The sequence below is a fragment of the Peromyscus maniculatus genome, chromosome 3 (genome assembly GCF_049852395.1).
Source record: "Peromyscus maniculatus bairdii isolate BWxNUB_F1_BW_parent chromosome 3, HU_Pman_BW_mat_3.1, whole genome shotgun sequence".
Taxonomy (NCBI): Eukaryota; Metazoa; Chordata; class Mammalia; order Rodentia; family Cricetidae; genus Peromyscus; species Peromyscus maniculatus.
This window is the reverse complement of record NC_134854.1, coordinates 66,527,701-66,546,161: the sequence shown is the minus strand read 5'-3', so window position 1 is coordinate 66,546,161 and position 18,461 is coordinate 66,527,701. Positions and strand designations below refer to the sequence as shown.

Genomic DNA, 18,461 nt, shown 5'->3' with positions numbered 1-18,461 from the left:
GTCTAGAAATGTAAATGAAAAGAAGTTGCTTTCGTTAGCATTGAAAACTTACATTTAATAAAAGACTCACTTTGTATGAGGAATTTAGAATTCATAGAAACTCTGATTTGCAACCTTGAATTTTAAGTACAGACTTTACTGATCTAAGAGCACAGAACACTGACATTTCAACATCAAGGTATCTGCCACCATTTGGTATGGGATGCGGCCTATATCTCATTGTGCCCACAGCACTTGGAATGGAGAGGCAGGGGTGAGGCAGGGTGAGCAAGGGCTGAGGTAAGCTTGCACAGCAGCGGTGGGTGGAGAGGGGAGTTTCAGTAGCAGGATAGGAAGAAAAGTGCACAGGAGGGCTAGCTGAGGGGGACAGGAGACCGAGTCCCCAGCCCTCTGCAGACCACCCTGCTTCCATTAGGGAGCCTGCTTCCCAGTCTGGATGGAAAACCGGCAGAGTGGCCGAGTTAGGGATGCAGACCTGGAGGCAGAAGGGGAACAGAGCCAGGGACTCCCTCTCCTAGACTGTCCTCTTCCCAATAAAGTCTCTCTTCACTATGCTGGGTCCCTGTACCTGAGGAAGAAGCCTACGTGGAGCAGAATCGTTGAAAAGCAAGAGGAACGCAAAGAAGAGCTGCATTCGACCATTCACAACGACAGAATTTATAGGCAGAAATGTAGGACTTAGTTCTGTTCAGTTGTTGTTTGTGGCAGACCTTATACTTTCTACGTAGGACAAGTACTCAGCAATAATCACTTCTTCATCCTCCAGAGTGGAGTCCAGGTAGTCTTCCTCATGCTCCGGAATGTCCTCCAGGATTTCGTTGACGGCCTCTGTCTCCATGTCTTCATCTGTTGAGGCACTAGAGGTCCCTGCAGTGAAAACACCACGGGGATAAGCAGATCACAGGAGGAGAGGGGCCCTGACTGTGCCTTTGGTAGTCACCGCGGCCCGGCAGAACCCAGGGTTGGCCCTCGACCTCCAGGCTAGCCTCTGCCTTAGGATCACAGCTGCCCTTAGCTCCAACTCAGCAGAATGCAGCCATCAGGGAGCATCCAGACCTCAGGCCTACCTGCAGAGTCTGATGGGGATGTGGATGGTGTGGAGGAGGAGGAGGAGGAGTCCTCTCCTGAGAACTGCAGGTCTGGAGGAAGGCTTCCTCCATGGTGCGCAAGGGTCTGAGCTGCCAGCTGGACATTGCCTCCAAACACCCTTAGCGCGGCTTCAGCCACCACTGTGTCGAATCCCATGTACACCAGCTAGGAGAGATCACAGGGTTAGGACTGTGACCATGAGCTCAGCTCACACTGCCCTGTGGACCACATCCATGTTCTTGCACCCCGCAGCACATCTAGGACAACTTTGCTTTCTAGGTAAGTATAATTAAAGAATGCTGCCTGCACCTTTCTAGGTAAGTATAATTAAAGAATGCTGCCTGCACCTTTCTAGGTAAGTATAATTCAAGAATGCTGCCTGTACCTTTCTAGGTAAGTATAATTCAAGAATGCTGCCTGCATCTTTTGCCCTTTCTGACAAGTCCCTCCCTCTTCAGCCTCAGAGACACCAGGCCGTGCAGACCTGGGTTCAACAGGTGCTAGGCACTCACCTCAGGACCTTGCTGCTGAAAGCAGGTGTCATGAAAATCTAACTGTGAGTACCACATGTTAAACGGCCACAATGCATGGGACATGCTAAAGTGTGATGTCAAGTGTGGATGAAGTCTCCACACTTCGAGGTGGGTTGAGTTTCATGGGACACAATGACAACCTCTTAGGTCCCAGGCAGAGAAAGAGGACGGACGTAGACAGTGGAACATGGACAGAGGCAACTGAGAAGTGAGGGCAAAGGGCGCCTTCTGCGGCAGTCCATCTCGTGCAGTTTTCAGAGGACAGAATCTCACCATGTAGCCCTGGCCAGGAACTCACGATGGAGATCAGGCTGGCCTTGAACTCAAAGACCCACCTGCCTCTGTCTCCAGGTGCTGAGACTAAAGGTGTGTACTACCATGCATCCATCCCCTTTCCCTTCTACAGAAGCACCTCTCAGTCAGAACCCCCCTCCCCACACCCACCCGACTACATATACCGGAAGTCCTCCCAGGGATGGCCATCCTGCTGCCATCCCACTCCTCCAGGCAGCCCCGCCCAAGGGAAGATGCACCGCCTGTCACTCACTTGGTCGATGCTCTCTTGGGAAGGACTTGTTTGACGGCTGTTGTTTTCAGGGTCTAAATCCTGTAGCCACCACATGAGTGGATTACTGAGGAGAATCTGAAAGCATAGGAAGGGCCTTTATTCACCTAACTACCAGCCACGCAGACTACCACCTCTCACATGCAGGCACACAGTTCCTGCCCCTGTGCATCCATCTGTCTATCATTGTTCTGTGGCACCCTGTGGCGGCACCCGAGGGTAGCATCTGACCTGTAGCATAGAGCTTACTGTGCCTCTTGACCAAGGAAAAGCCACTGCTGCTGTTACTTTGGGGGTTTCTTTAAAAAGCCCCTTTACCAAGAGGTACCACAAAAAATAAAACAAACAGTTTATTCAAACACTTCAACTGAAACGTGATCAGTCCTTGAGTTGGACAGTACAGCCGCTGACATTAGACTTTAGTCAAAAGAAAGACGCCCAGGCCAGGTGCCAGGGCCATCATTCCGGCTCTGCTGGAAGAGAGAACTGCACTCGCAAGCCCATCTCCACAAGAAGGTGTGGAAGGAGTCAGGCCAGTGGGTGCACCCAGCTGCCCAGACTGAAGCCTGGAAGCCTTACCTTCAGGGCATCGTCCAGGTTGCCTCTGGCCTGGTGAAGGGCCTGCTTGGCGGCATGTGTGGAGTAACCCATTCCTTTCAAACAGTTGATATTTTCCAGACGACGTCTCCTCTTTTCCTTCTCCTCCTTCCTTATTTGAGCCAGTTCCTTTAGGAAAACAAGTCCCTCTGAGTTAGGGGTGGAGGCAGCACAGGAATCTGGGGTTCTGCTCTGCAGGGTGTCTCAAAGCCTCTGGGCTGGTGAACAACCAAACAGAGGGACCTCTCTCTACCTGTCTTTGCTGAGAAGTGGCCAGAGGCTCAGGGACTGGGCTAGGGCTGGGCTCTGAGGTCAGGAGCAGAAACACAGGACCAGCCCAGCACCTCATGAACCCAGAACCCAACATGCAGCATAAGAACGGGCAGGTTCCACAGGTATGCAGCTACAGTCTCATGTCAGAAGAGTTTTCTGCCAGGGTCAAAGGTCATCTCAGCCTCTGGTCACTTACCTGGGGATTCCTATCAAGGAGCTAGGAACATCACTTTGGGTACGGTTGCCTAGCACAACACCCTGGTTCTATCCCTAACATCAGGAGAAGGAAAGACTTAGTTCATTTAGTTCTTTGACAAATGCAGACCCAGGGCTGCAGGAATTGAGACAGCAGCTCCCACCTCACACTTTGAGCTCCCATAGGAGCGCCTCTTCTGTGGCACCCCAAGAGTATCTTCCCAACATCTCCTGCCCTGACCAGCTCCCAGATGAGATCCGAATGGTATCAGCCCACACCAGCCTCAGGGAGAGGTTCGAGGACTGGTGGGCATTCGGGGTGTGATCAGACGACACAAAGGGGAGGGACAGACCAGGTCCTTGGCAACATGAGTGACCACCAACTCACCTAACCTATCACTGTCCAGGGCTTTTTCTCTGAAGATCACTTAATTCAGAAGTGCATATACATATGACATGTAAGTGTTCGCACACATACATGTATACACGCTCATTTATATTTGTGGTGTTAGGACCCAATGTCTTATGTAACCCAATAATTCTGCCATATTTTTTATTACATCTTAATTCACTGTGTCTCTGTGGGCCCAGGGGATCAAAGGCAGATCACTGGGCTTGACCGCAAGCCTGACACTGATGCTAACTAACTCATCTCACTGCCCTCCCTCCCCACTATACTTTCAGAGGCAGTCTCTGACCCAGACACCTCACTGTAAATGAGAAGCACCTTTGCCAGTGGCACCACAGGCAGCCATGGGTACAACTGAATTATATCACCACGTGGAGAATGACTCACGAACTACTGAGCATTACAGCATGTTTTCAGAGTACCTGAAAACAGAGGCTCTCCATCCACTGCAGCCGTGTGGTGGCGGAGCAGTGGGAAGGTGGAAAAGCGATGTCCGCAAGGCTTGCCTCCTGCTGCTGGACTAGTCAGCGCACCGCGCCAGCCTCGCCTGACCTGTCCCTGACTCCTCAGCGAGGCCCAGGGACGACGGCTGGAACAGCAGACGAGGGCTGACAGTCCTGCTGACAGGTCCTTACACAACTAACCCATGGGTCCATTCCCACACCGACTAGTGTCTCCTGCCCCTTCTGTGGCCCACGGGCTGCTGTCTTCAGGGTTCCCTGGGAAATGGGATCCACATAAGAAGAGTGTCTGGCTGGAAAGCCTGAAGAGACTGCCAGCTTTGAGAAGATGGACACCTATCACCAGCTCTCTCTGACCTCAGGTTCTCGGCTGTACGACTAGCTGGGTATGACAAGGTCCCTTCCTTCCAACTCTAGAATTCTAAAACTTCCTTTTGTGAGCCTGTTATAAATGACTGCAGCTTTTAAGACCTCTTTTCTATCATCTGACACGTTTCCAGGCAAGAATGCAATCCTAAACTATCATAGTGGCCTCACAGGCTGTTTACAGTCACCTTTGAAATAGCTTCCAGAAATACAATCTGGTGGGGATGCAGCCTTGTTGGCAAACACTTGCCCAGCATCCTTGGCGCTCCAGGTCTCCTCCCCAGCACTGCAGAAAACAGGGTGTGGTGAATGCCAGTAATCCTAGCCCTCACAGTTACTAGCAAGGAGAACCAGAAGTTCAAGGTTACCCTTGGCTTTACCACTAGTTAGAGGCCAACCTGGACTACATGAGCCCCTGTCTCAAAAAGAGCAGGGGAAGGCAATGTATTCCTGCCCTCCTGATTCTTGTTCACACCTCTTCTGGCATTCTCTCTGGTCTTTCCCTACCCAGTTCAGAAAAGAAGCTGTACTGTTTTTGTTTCTTAACCTTTTCAAAGGGTCCAAGCCTCATGGGCACTGAAGAGAGAAGTGAAAACTTACCTCTCTGCGGTTGGAAATGTGAGTGGCTGCATGGTCCACGTTCCCATCACAAGCCCGCAGGCCAAGCCGGGCTTCCTGGGCAGTGAACCCCAACTGCAGCAAGTTGTGAACTTTTGACGGATCGATGTACAGCTCTTTAAAGAGCTGGCGTGCCTATAAACAGGAAACAACAGAAGACTCATGCAACAGCAGCACCATCAAAGCTTAGCACTGCTAAAGCCCCTAAGTCAGGCCACCAATGTGAACTACTGTGTGGGAGAGTATGATGGAAGCGAGCTTGTCTAACCTATCTGCCATCAGGAAGGAAAACAGACAACACTATCTCTGCCGGCAGAGCCAACCAAGCGGGCAGGCTGAGTACTGCAGGAGTGCCAGAGCGACTGTAACACATTCCTGAGTTTAGCTGGCTGTGGTGGTGCATGTATGCAATCCCAGCAATCAGGAGGTAAAGGCCATCTACAGGGTCTGGGCTGACAGCAAGACCCTGTCTCAAAACAAAAAGAAAAAAATCCACAGAATCTGAGCTGCACATAGCATCTATCACTCTCTGTAAACGGAGGCGGAGCTTTTCTTTTGTCCCAACCGCCTTATCACAAAAATACACAGAAGCTTATATTATAAATGCTTGGCCGATGACTCAGGCTTATTACTTACTAGCTCTTACATTTAAATTAACCCATTTCTATTAATCTATGTATTGCCATGTGGCTTTACGGGTCCTCTGGCATCTTGGGTCTTAGACATCTGGCTCGAATCTCCGACTCCATCCCTCTTCCTCTGAGTCCTCAGTTTGATTGTTCTACCTAACATTATCCAGCCTTGCCATAGGCCAAAACTGCTTTATCATCAACCAATGAGAGTAACACTGGTTCACAGAGCAGAGAAGGACCCCATCCCACAGCATTTCCCCCTTACTGTCTAATCGAAAAGGAAGGTTTTAACCTTGTAGCTGGGCTGGTTGGTGGTTTCTATGTCAATTGCATGTAGTCTCTCCTCATGTAAAGGTCTGCTCTGCCTCTCTGGCCCTCTTTGCTGGTGGCAGAGGTACCAGCAAGAACAATGAATGGGAGCCAAAGCCTGCAGAACCCTGGCCTGGCCTGCTCACCTCAAGATGCTGGACAACAGGGCAGAAACTTTACCCAATTAAGGCGATTGTCATTTTGAAGCATCCTTATTGCAGCCTCTTGCCTGAACCCTAACAGATTTAAGTGTTCATGCCGTGTGAGGGAGAGGATGGGAGGAAGGTGCAGGGCCCTGAAGGGTCAGTCTGAGCATGATTCACAGAGCACTCCACTGCCAGGCACAGAGGCGCAGGTGAGGGCAGACCCCGGCCTTTCTTACCTTGTTGAGATAGTCCCGAGCCTCCTCTCCATTTCCACTGTGATAGTTTCGAATCCCTTGAAGCAAGTAGAGTCTTAAAAACAACACCTTCTCTTTCCCACAGTTTCCCTGAAATCATTGGGAAAAAAAAGAATAATAAGCTGTCATCAGGAAGGTTCCCAAGCAGTGTCACTTCCACATGGAAGGAACCAGTCACAACACCTGTCTCCAACTGCCTTAAGTCAGCGGTTCTCTCCTGGTCGGAGTGACTGAGAGCAGGGGTCTGTAATCAGTAAGCTGACTTTAAGAACCTCCACAGAGGCAGTGAGACTAAGCTGCACAGGTGGAGCATACTGTAATCCCAGAACTCTGGAGGCTGAAGCAAGAGGATTAGGAGTTCAGGGACAGCCTGGGCTACATGAGACTGTCTCAAAACAATAAAATAAAATAAAACCCAGCCAGACTAATTAAACACTTAATACCTGCTAAAGCCTTGGTTTACAAAGGGGATATTTTAAACTGCTGCCCAGATGAATCACCTCTGTCAGCAGTTTCCACATCTGGACAGGAATAAATGAGCCCAGAAGTGGGTTCAGAAAACCAATCACAGTTACGTACTTTTATGTGGACCAGTCTCTGGTGATTCTCTCCATAACAGTTTTTAAAGCACTTCTGGGCCAAGTTCAGCTTCTTCTCTGCATCATCGAGGCACTCCAGTTGTTCCAGGCGGAAGTAGCACCACACGATATCCAGCTGAAGAACCGCGTAGTTGTCCACAGTGTCCAGCAGCTCTTTGCACTCACTGCAAGAGAAAGAAGCCATCAATACGCAGCCCTTCAGCCCTTGTGGGGTCCCCAGAAAGCTTTCCAGCTCTTGCTGCATTTCTAGGATTAACTAAAAGGATATTTATTTAAAATATGGATCCTTTGAAGGGATAAAGGGGAATTAGGGTTCTCAACAGCAGCATGGTGGCATTTGGCCTAGAACATAGTGGCTTCCAGCTCTGGCTGTGAATTACAATCACCAAGACACAAGAGTCTTTTTCTTTGGAGATGCTGATGCTGAGGACCCAATTAGGGCCAGTGTAACAAGGTTCTCCATGCCAGGAGCTGGAGTCCTATCTCTAAAACCTCCCCGGAGAGTCTAACTTGCACGAAAGTTTGACACAGTTTTAAAGACACCCCAAAACCCCCACTTCCTAAAAATGCCTCAGCTGATAACAGCTACGGTGAGACAGGCATGCCTGGGAACTTTCTTGTTGGGAAAACACCAGGCTAACTTAAATGCCAAGCTGACTCCTGAGGGCCCATGGACAGGCTGAGCCAGACACAGGGAAAGGGATGAAGACACTGCCATGAACTATTTATCTGTACTTTAAGTTGTGATGATGCTCAATGCATAGTGCAGACCGGACCTCAAGGCGGGAGAACATCTGTGACCACACAGCTCACACAGATAACTTCAAAGCTTCACCCATCTGCTTCCACTGGGATGCTGTTAAATATGAGCTTCCTGCTTTGCCTATTAATATGTGCTCAGCCAAGAGCCCAATCTAATGGATGTTGTCATCAGCCCATGAGGCTGTACACAGTCCAGGGGGGCGAGAACATACAGAACAGTGTTTTTGCATGCTTTCTTCCCTGCCTCTTCTAACATTCCTACTCACTATGAATGTCTTTAAAATAAATGCCATGCCACTACACACATAGGCCTGGGGAGGCCCAATGAAAGGGAGTCTTAAAACCTGCAACTCAGCCTGAAAACTTGACTTTGAGAAGAGGCAGAGACGCTACAGGTGGAGGTCTACTCTCACATCAAGGGAGATGCCTCGATCTGCACCCTGACAGATTCAGTTTCCAGGACAGAAATGCTGAGCCATTCACAGAATGCAATGGGTACTCTGCCACACGTTAACTTTCAAGACCCATAAAAAGCTTTTTCAATGCCTTCAGGAAAAGCAGCAAGGACAAGGACACTAACAGCCTCGTTTGAGTCAATATAATCAATAGTGTGACCCAGAATTGAATATATGTATGGCCAAAACATAAAACCAAAAATATATCAAAGCCCAGGTCTCCTATTAGAGAGCTATGTTTTATTCTATTAGTTTCAAGAAATCAAGCTGGGCATGGTGGTATATAACATTAATTCCAGCACTCAGGAGGCAGAGGCAGGCAGATCTCTCTTGGGTTTGTCCATCTAGAGGTTCCAGGACAGACAGCCAGGGCTACATAAAGAGACCCTGCCTCAAAACAAACAAACAAACTAATGACTGAATGAGAGAAAAAGAAACCAACATCCATATACTATAGTTTTGAAACTGAATTTGAGCCTGATCTTGTCAATTGGGGAGGGAAAATTTAAAAACAAAAACCTAGCATAAGATTGTGTTTTAGAGTATATTTCTATTAATAATGACTTGGTTTGCAGTTTTAAAAGCTTTGCTATTCAACCAATTTTCATGTCGAAACAGCATTAAAATGGAAGCACTAGAGTCAACTGGAATTAAGATTGGTTAACAGAATTTTTAATTTTTACAGTTATTTTTACTTCTGCGTGTTGTATATATGTGTGTATACATTGGTGTCTATGCAGTGCCCATGGAGGCCAGAAAAGGTGTTGATCACCTTAAATTGGAGTTACAGGCAGTTGTGGACCACTCAGTATGGATGCTGGGAACTGAACCTAGGTCCTTTGCTGAGGCAGTCAGTGTTCTTAATCATTGAACCATCTCTCCAGCTCAACAGAATGATAAGCTAAGCTTAATTATCTTTTCTCAACAGAGGTCATTTACTAGGCCATTCTTTGTTTTCAATGAGGGTCTTCTGCATACCTCCCATGCCACCCACCATCTCCCCTGCTCAAGCCTTCTTGAACACAGGAATACATCTGCTGCTTCAGTGTCCTTGACTACTAATTCGAGCTCTGTGTAGTTTCTGGAGCTGCTTCTGTTGACTGATCTCCCTCTTTATTTTACTGTGGGCTTGTAATTGGGCACAGTTTATTTTGGTTACTGAATATTGAGCCTTGTTAGGGATGCATTAGGGTTACGTGAAAACATAACAAGCCTGCTGTTCATGGAAAGCTTTGAGGCTGGGCTGGGTGGGACTAACAGCAGCCTTCTTGGCTCGTGCTGAGACAATACTCTTCCCAAAGCTCCATTCGCTGTCCCAAGACCACACAGTTCTCTGCTCCTGTTGGTGGGGACACAAACTACTCCTTGTCCTCTGTGGGCACAAAGGATTATACCTGCTACTTCTTTCAGGTGGTCCTTACCCAGAAGTGGGTGGTTTCTTCCCATGGGTATGCTGGTTACCTCACTCCATGGAGACTCAAGAGAAACCTCAAGCACTCTCACTGGCCTCATTGGCAGCTTGGACACCTAGCTCTACCTCAACTCAGGGTGATGCCCTGCCTGCCTTTGCTTGCCCCGAACTGCTGGGGAGCTGTTGATTTCTTCATTTTGCCAGGCTTTTTAGGCAGAGTAAATCCTGTCCTGCTGCTCCATGGGTGTGGCTCAGTAGTAAAGCATCTGCTTAGCATGGACAAACCCTGGTTGATTCTCAGCACCACACATACACAGAGGCGTACACACACAGGCGCACAAAAGGGGGGAGGACTATTCTTGGCATACTAGCCACTGTACGTAGATGAGTAAAAAGTCATGCAGAAGCTCTGCTTACTTGGGGAGGGGGAAATGGAAAGCTAGGGTTCCCTCCATCAGCACCTGGGCTCCTGCTATAGCTGGCTTTTTTCAAAAAAAAGAGAAATCACACAAATACATAAATACGTTGACCAGAACGAATAGTTCTCGAGAGGAGAGAGGTAATTATCTACAACATACCTGGAATGTTCCCCAAGGGCCATGCATAACAGCTTGGGCATAAGTACGCATGGTCACACTAGAAGTGAGTGGAATCTTTTTTTTTTTTTTTTTTTTTTTTTTTTTTGGTTTTTTGAGACAGGGTTTCTCTGTGTAGCTTTGCACCTTTCCTGGAACTCACTTGGTAGCCCAGGCTGGCCTCGGAACTCACAGAGATCCGCCTGGCTCTGCCTCCCGAGTGCTGGGATTAAAGGCGTGCGCCACCACTGCCCGGCTGAATTGGCTGCTTCTTGTTGTAAACTTCTTGTGCATTAACAGCTATGATTCTCCCCATTTACTGTGCATTTCCGTGTTATATGTACATGTAATCTCATGATTACATCGCAATCTTATGGGCACACAAAATTGTGGATAGTCAAGAAGATGGTTTCTTATTTAACTGTACAATTTTTATGAATAGAAACATACTAAAATATGCTTCATAACTAGGTCTGTTGTTCCATGTGAACTGTAGACACTTAGAGGTCTTGTTCTCCATCCTTAGCCACTGACAAGGTAAATATTGGCCAAAGTGTCCTCATAGAACTTTCACAGAACGGAATTGCAGGTGCCTGGCCGTGTTGGATCAAAACCCCTCAGAAGAATTATAGCAAACTAGAAGTTACAGTGCAGGTGCCTGGCCTGGGTATCTCCTAGTCCTTCAAGAGATCAACAGCACCCATGTTGCCCTAAGCTTCCTCCACCGGCCCCTCCCCACTCTGATTCAAAAAACAATTAACACTTTGTATTTATTTCTACACTAGTTTTTAGTGCAAGATTTTAGGCTCAGTAGACTAATTATGTATAGGTCCTGAGATTTAGGTGATTAGCAGAAAAAGGCTGTTAACTGACTAACCATGTCTGGATATTATTAATCACATAAAATAGAACACATATTCTTTGCCTTTCCTTAAATCTCTCATTGGTTTAATGTCTTCCCTTGTAACCCTTGTAGCTATCCCTTTAAGAGATAGGCAGAACTTTTCACAACCTACAGCTGTTGTCAGTCACCAATTAAGCTGACCAAGTCTTTGCCAAATGTGACTCTTATCAGAATACTTGTCCCTGAGAGTTTACTTTGTAGTTTTTACTACAAGTTGTTAATAAATAGATATATATGTATGTATGTGTATATATATGTATGTCTGTATCTGTATGTATGTATATATATGCTTGAGGGGAGAACAAGGGAAGAAGAACTAAGAACAATGAGAGAACAGCAGGAGATGGCGCAGAGAGGAGCTAAGTATGAGGACAGAAAAGAAGCTGTGTAGATAGAATTGACTGAGAAGAATAGAGTGAATGGACTCAGATTAATTTCTTCGTCGCTTGGTAGAGTCTATTCCGGACCTTAGGAGAAATATTCACCTGCAGGTACCAGTGGGGAATTTGATACATTCATGACCATAAAGGAAAGATGACTATCTATACCTTAAAACCACTAATAGTTATTATTTATTACACCTGCTACTTAATGATTTATTGGTATATCATGAAGTGATGCCATGGCTGTTTTAATGAGGGATCTGACATCTGAAAATCATTTGAATCTGTCCAGGGAGAAAAGGTTGAAAAGGGCTCACAAGAAGAATCAAGACTCTTTCTTGGCACCCACTAAAGCCAGACTATGAGCCTATGTAAGTTCACTAAAACAGTCTCTCCCTCCACACATATTTGAAATCTTCTCTACTAACAAGGTAGGAACAACTATGCAAAGATGTGAAAACTTTTCCTCTATTTTAATGACTCAGGTTACAGTCTCTAGTGTTCGCATCAGCAGAGAAGAAGCACACATACAGAGACCCTGAAGCCAGACCACCTTGTCACTCTTCCCAGCCTTGCTCCATCTCCTTCCAACATCTGGGACAATAAATCTCTTTTTCATATAAGTTAGCCTGAGGTTTACACATTTAAGACCCAACAGCACTGACCTTTGCAACTAGAAAACTATCATAAATATCTGTATTCATTTCTTGACATATGGATGATTGTCATGGGAATTCACCAAACACAAAGTCCACACTGAGGCTGTTTACTTGACCATTTCCCAGAACCAAGCCTATCCATCTCAAGCATCCAACACGTCTGGATGACATTCTCTAAGTACCATTTCCATGAACAGGAACCAGGAACCCTGGGAAACTGCAGAGACTGCCAGCACCAGGTCAAAGGACACCGGGGCCAGCCAGAGATGGAGAAACTAAGCACAGCTGTATGAAGCACATCATATCAGATGGGTTAAAGCCCATGTTAAAAAACATACATACATACATACATACATACATACATACATACATACATACATACATACATACATATCCCCTGGAGACAAGGGCTTGCAGGGTAGCCCAGGTTGGCCTACAACTTGTGCCTCAACCTCCCAAGTGCTGAGACAGTAGGAATTCACTCTTGGCTTCACCAGTTAATACTGATGAGGGGGAAAAAACCCTCAGTTTGGTCACCTTTGAGGAACCAACTAAATCTGAAAACTAGGAAATAAGGCAAAAGGAGGCAGGCATGTTGCTTTCTTCCTGTGAACACTGCACCTCAACATAACTGCCAGCTCAATCGGCAGAATACTCCTCTTCAGAGAAACCCAGCAGTGACTGAAGAAGAGGGCCAGGGTCCCATCCTGCAGGGTTCGCTGCAATATGGTTCAGGGGCCATCGCCTTCTGCACCTACCCCACAAGTGTGACGGACAGTTCTGGGGGCAGCACCCTGGGAGTGCAGAGCCTACACACTAGGTAAGAATGAACGGGGGGTGGGGTGGGGGTGGGGGTGGGGGGTGGGGTCAGGTCAGTTAGAAATACAAGGGAGGGCCGGGCGGTGGTGGTGCATGCCTTTGATCCCAGCACTTGGGAGGCAGAGGCAGACGGACCTCTGTGAATGCAAGGCCGGCCTGAGCTACACAGAGAAACCCTGTCTCAAAAGAAAGAAAAAAAAATACAAAGGAGGAAACAAACACAAACTGATGTGTGCCTTAACTCCACACTCCCAGCAACCACTGTGGGTGAAAATCAGTCTGAGGTTACAAGCAAGGGGGTGCTGGGGCATCCCCCTTACACTAGTATATGCGGAATACAAAAGTACCTACCAGAAATACTTGTCAGCGTCCAGAAGGCACGGCAAGGCTATTCCATACTCTTTCCTCTTCAGGAAAGCTCTGCCCTTCTCATGGTATCCCATAGCTAACATAAGGGCCTAGGAAAGAATGTGGAATTTTAAAAACAGCTTTCAAACAAAATTAGTAAAGCATTAATAATAAAACAAACTAAAAAGCATATTAGCTCTAATGAAAAACAAGGCAAAAAAAACAAAAACAAAAACAACTCAATCTAAAAGCCAAATTAATTGTTATAATTAGAGCTTTCTCTCATTGAGGCACCCAAGCCAAATTCTCACGTCAACGTGGCTGCCATCATGAGTATCATCAGCCCTCACTTTTATCAGTTTTGTTTTTTAAACCACCTGCTGGTCTAGATGTAGTTCTAGTTTTCCAAAAGACTAGCCAGGATTAGTGGCCAATAACTGTTATGGCCTTTCTGAGGAGTATGCAGGTATGGTAGTGTGGGCCTGTGAGAAGCCGAGGAAGGACCGTGAGGTAGAGGCCAACCTGAGCTAATGAGCAAGAGTATACCAAACACTCATTCTTGGTTGTGGTGTTTTGAATACTTATCAAGACTCCTGTGCCAGTCTCCCATCCTCCACCTTCACAAGCAGTATTACATTTGTGTGTGCATGTGTGTACATTTGTGCCACAGCACATATGTGGAGGATAGCTTTCAAGACTCTTCTTTTTGTTTTGTTTTGTTTTTCGAGACAGGGTTTCCCTGTATAGCTTTGTGCCTTTCCTGGAACTCACTATGTAGCCCAGGCTGACCTCAAACTCACAGAGATCTGCCTGCCTCTGCCTCCCGAGTGCTGGGATTAAAGGTTTGTGCCACCACCTCCCAGCTTTTAATTTTTAATTTTAAATAGAATAATTCAAATAGAGCAGCATACCCCAAAATTGTCATTTAAATACCAAAAAGATAAAAACTCAAAACCCTAAAATGAACTTGATTCCTAGTCAGAACTCTTCATTCTAAGTAACTTCTGGGCCTGACCCCGCCCCTCTGTTCTGACCGCCCAGCAAGCCTTCCAAGGCCGTACTTACTTTTCTTTCGGCAGGAGGAATTCTGATTGACCTGCCTGTCTGGTTTGCAATGTCTAAGTAAGGCATCGTTTCCGGATCTACCATCTCCGCTGCAACAAAGCCATAGAGTCTGGTTAACTCAGGTGGACGGCAGTGACAGTGACAACCCTTGAGATGCCACCCTCTGGAGTGAACTCCACGAGAGGCACGGTACTCTAGCTGTGTATCTGAGGGAGGGACAAGCCAAACTCTGTGTACCTCTCTCCGCCAGGATCTCCAGGCCCCTTTTGGTCCTCTGAATGCGCTTCTCCTTCAGTTCAGCCTCATTCTGCTCCTCCTCCTCTACCTGGAAGTTTTTCCTCGCGTCCTCTTCAGACTGTTTCAGCTCCAGCACCATCGCCTTTACATTGTGAGTCACCCCTTGTTCTTCAAGGCTTTTCCCTGGGAACAGCAGAATTGCCTGTCACACAAACTTCCTGGGCAACAGTCCATTTCCTATGGTAAATGGAGTTCTTCTTTATTAATTAATTTATTTTTGGGTGCGCATGTGTGCATATGTGTGTGTGCTGTGTGCATGTGTCTGTATACAACTTGCAGGAGTTCTACCATGTGGGATCCTAGGACCAAACTCAAGCCATCAGGCTCTGCAGCCAGTGTTGTTTACCCCTGCACCCTGCACCAGCCTGGAGAATGGGGTTCTGAGACCTGCAGGCACACTTGCAGACTAGCAGGCCACACTCACTCCTTCCTATTTTCTTTCTCTTCACACTAAGACCACACTGCATGCAGGAGCAACAGCAATGCCAGCTCTGGCTATGGTGAAAAGCAGAGGCCACAGCGCCTTCCTTCCACTCCATGGACTTAACTCAGCTTCTGCTTTTCTAGAACACAGTTTCCTCTTGTAATGAATAGAAATAAAGACAGAACCCCATAAAACAGAACAAAGGGGAAGAGCTGGTCCAGTGAATGAATAGGTTAGCCAAACACTACAGACAAACCTAGTAAAAGTGATATTGAGGGAGGATAGGTTGCTCAGTGGTTAGAGCACTAGCTGTTCTTCCCAAGGTCCTGAGTTCAATTCCTAGCACCCACATTGTGGCTCACAACTATCTATAATGGGATCTGATGCCCTCTTCTGTCCTGCAGACCTAACAGGAGTGTGGGATAACTCATCCTTAACAGGCTTGAGGGCCAGCCGGCCCAAACCAGTAATAAGATATTTTCTGAGAGCCAACCTGGGTCTCCCTAAAGGCCTTAGCAACAGCAGCTGAAACATGATCTGAGATGACCCGGACCAATGAAAGGGAGCCATGTCACACCAGTAGATGCGAATTCTCCAGACTTTCCCCAGGGCAGGGTGGAGGGTGTATAAGGCTTGCCTCTTCCTGAATAAACTGAACTTCTTATTTTGACATTCTCCCAGAGTCTGTGTCATTGACACTGCGCCTGCTTGGCTTTCTCCCCCAAAGGGAACAACAGCACAGGACCCTGCCACACAGGAGGACAGAACACTCATATACATAAATAAAAAACCTAAAAAAGTTTTAAAAACATGATGTTGAAATACACACAGACAAAAGAAGAGAGGTAAGTCCACAAATAGATACCACCATCTTCCTTCATCCCGAAGGCTGAGGATCAGCTTGGGTCCCCTCTAGTGTCTAACCTCTGGTAGGTGCTGCTGTTTCAAGAGGGCACCTCCTTCCTGCACTTCTGTTCTTTTTTTTTTTTTTTAATATTTTTTAAAGATTTTTTATTCACTTATTATTTATATAGTGTTCTGTCTGCATGTATGTCTGCAGGCCAGAAGAAGGTACCAGATCTCACTACAGATGGTTGTGAGCCACCATGTGGTTGCTGGGAATTGAACTCAGGACCTCTGAAACAACAGCCAGTGCTCTTGATCTCTCCAGCCCCCACTTCTGTTCTTTGTACCCTTCTACAGTGTTTCCCCTTCCTGTGTTTCTTTTTTAGAAACAACAACCATTTTAACATTCAAATACAAAAATCAAGATCCACCTGGGAAAAGGAAGTGGCAAGGGAGGAAGTCGCCTAAATAGATTTTGTTATTGCTTTCGAGACAGTTTGTGTAGCCCTGGCTGTCCTGGAACTCACTCTGTAGACCAGGCTGGCCTTGAACTCAAGAGATCTGCCTGCCTCTGACCCCTGAGTGCTGGGAGTAAAGGCGTGCCCACCTTACTAGATTTTTGTGTAAGCTGGGTGTAAAGGTCAAGGTCAACATCAAATGTCTTCATGCTGTTAGACACTAGATGGGACCCAAGTTGATCCTCAGCCTTTGGGATGAAGGAAGATGTCGGTGTACAAATGGAGAATATCCTATGGTTCTGGGCTTAGGAAGAATTTCTTCAACAAACACAAAATCTAACTGGGCAATGGTTTTGACACCATCAAAATTAAAAATTTCTGTCCAGTGATGAGCAGAACAGAGGGATGGGATGTCAGCGAAAAGGTAGCTGTGACATATGAATATACAAGGGAAACAACTGGAGGTGCTGAAAGACTATGAAGGGCAATGTTTAGAAATGTGAAACCTAGACAGGAGGTGGTGGTGCACGTCTTTAATTCAGCACTCTGGAGGCAGAGGCAGGGGATCTCTGTGAGTTCGAGGATAGCTTGATCTACAGAGATCCAGGACAGCCAGGACTACACAGAGAAACCTGTCGTGAAAAGCCGAGAGAGACAGAGAGAGAGGTGAACTTAAGTTCCTGAGGCTCCAGGGACTCTCCCTAGACTCTCCCTAGAGATCTACGAGATCTCGTGAACCACCTGAACTGCTAAGGAGCTAATGTCTCTCTGGTTCCACTCATGCCTCCTACAGATTGCAGCCACTGGTCTGTAAGCCATACATGGCCCTGTGTGCCACTCTGCAGTATCAGTGGCTTCCATTTCTTGGAGGACAAACTCCATATTAAACAAGGCTCATTTTCACAGACTTCTCAACAGCACTCAACATCTTGGGCAGAAGTCTGTGACAGGTGGCTTTTGTGGGGACTGTGTGGCATTTAGCAACAATTCTGATTTGGACTCTAAATGATAGGACTACAGTCTTCACCCCCAACTAATTATCATCAAAATTGTCTCCTCGGCCGGGCGGTGGTGGTGCACGCCTGTAATCCCAGCACTCGGGAGGCAGAGGCAGGCGGATCTCTGTGAGTTCGAGACCAGCCTGGTCTACAGAGCTAGTCCAGGTCAAGCTCCAAAGCTATAGAGAAACCCTGTCTTGAAAAACAAAAAGACCAAAAAAAAAAAAAAAATGGTCTCCTCACCAAGTCAACTGTACCCTGGATGGTGAAATTTTCCCTGGCTGAGATTCACTGCTAAAAGACTCACAGGTCCGTTTGCTCTCCACAGTCAAAAGGGCCTCCACCCCACATTCAGCTCTCTTGGCTGTTAGTGGAGTGCTCCAATATGGCCTTGTCCATCTGTCCCTCTCAGGGTCATCTCTCTTCCCAGAGAGAACTCTGAGTAACCCAGACCCTCCTCTCAGTACAGACTTTCATTCTGGAACATTCTGTGTCATTGAAATGAATGTCTTTCTTCCCCACTAGCCAGAGTAAGCCAGTGAATATTTACTAGAATGTTCTTTTCTGCTTTACATTTTCATTATGGTAAACTTTTAACGTAATTGATTTTGGATAATAAATGCAACAAGGCCAAGAAATTTTCAATAGAGGAAAAGCAAGAAAAAAAATACAAAAAAATGGAAAGGAACTACTTATATATCAGATGCATTCTTTGCTATGACATACCTAGTTGAAGCTGTTTCTTATTTATTACGATCTTGATGTAATTTTCTTGAAATCCAAAAGTTTCAGCTATTCTATAAAGTAAACACAATATAAGTTTCAGGAAAGCAAATTTGTTATTTGTTACCTACTATGAAGACTTGGATCATGATGGCCACTTTCTATCTTTTTACTCAGAAACAGCCAGGCTTTCCACCTACTGACCAGTAAGCACGACTACAGTAAAGCTGGTACAGTGAGCGGCTGCTGGAAGCCACGAGCCAAGCCCTTTCTAAACTCGTTTCCAAG

General features: G+C 46.6%; 1 protein-coding gene across 3 annotated transcripts in view; it reads right to left on the bottom strand.

Moving 5' to 3' along the window:
* Nucleotides 1–29: 29 nt before the first annotated feature.
* Nucleotides 30–18,461, bottom strand: part of Nub1 (negative regulator of ubiquitin like proteins 1) — a 31,998-nt gene continuing 13,566 nt past the window's right edge. For all 3 annotated transcript variants that reach the window (XM_076566701.1, XM_076566703.1, XM_076566702.1), the window contains 11 exons: nt 18,177–18,247; nt 14,665–14,847; nt 14,428–14,516; nt 13,366–13,472; nt 7,027–7,210; nt 6,430–6,537; nt 5,089–5,241; nt 2,767–2,913; nt 2,170–2,265; nt 1,068–1,254; nt 30–867 (listed from right to left, as the gene is read on the bottom strand). In XM_076566701.1, coding sequence (XP_076422816.1) covers nt 689–867; nt 1,068–1,254; nt 2,170–2,265; nt 2,767–2,913; nt 5,089–5,241; nt 6,430–6,537; nt 7,027–7,210; nt 13,366–13,472; nt 14,428–14,516; nt 14,665–14,847; nt 18,177–18,247 — 1,504 coding nt within the window. In that variant the 3' untranslated portion in view covers nt 30–688. The remainder of the gene's footprint in view (nt 868–1,067; nt 1,255–2,169; nt 2,266–2,766; nt 2,914–5,088; nt 5,242–6,429; nt 6,538–7,026; nt 7,211–13,365; nt 13,473–14,427; nt 14,517–14,664; nt 14,848–18,176; nt 18,248–18,461) is intronic.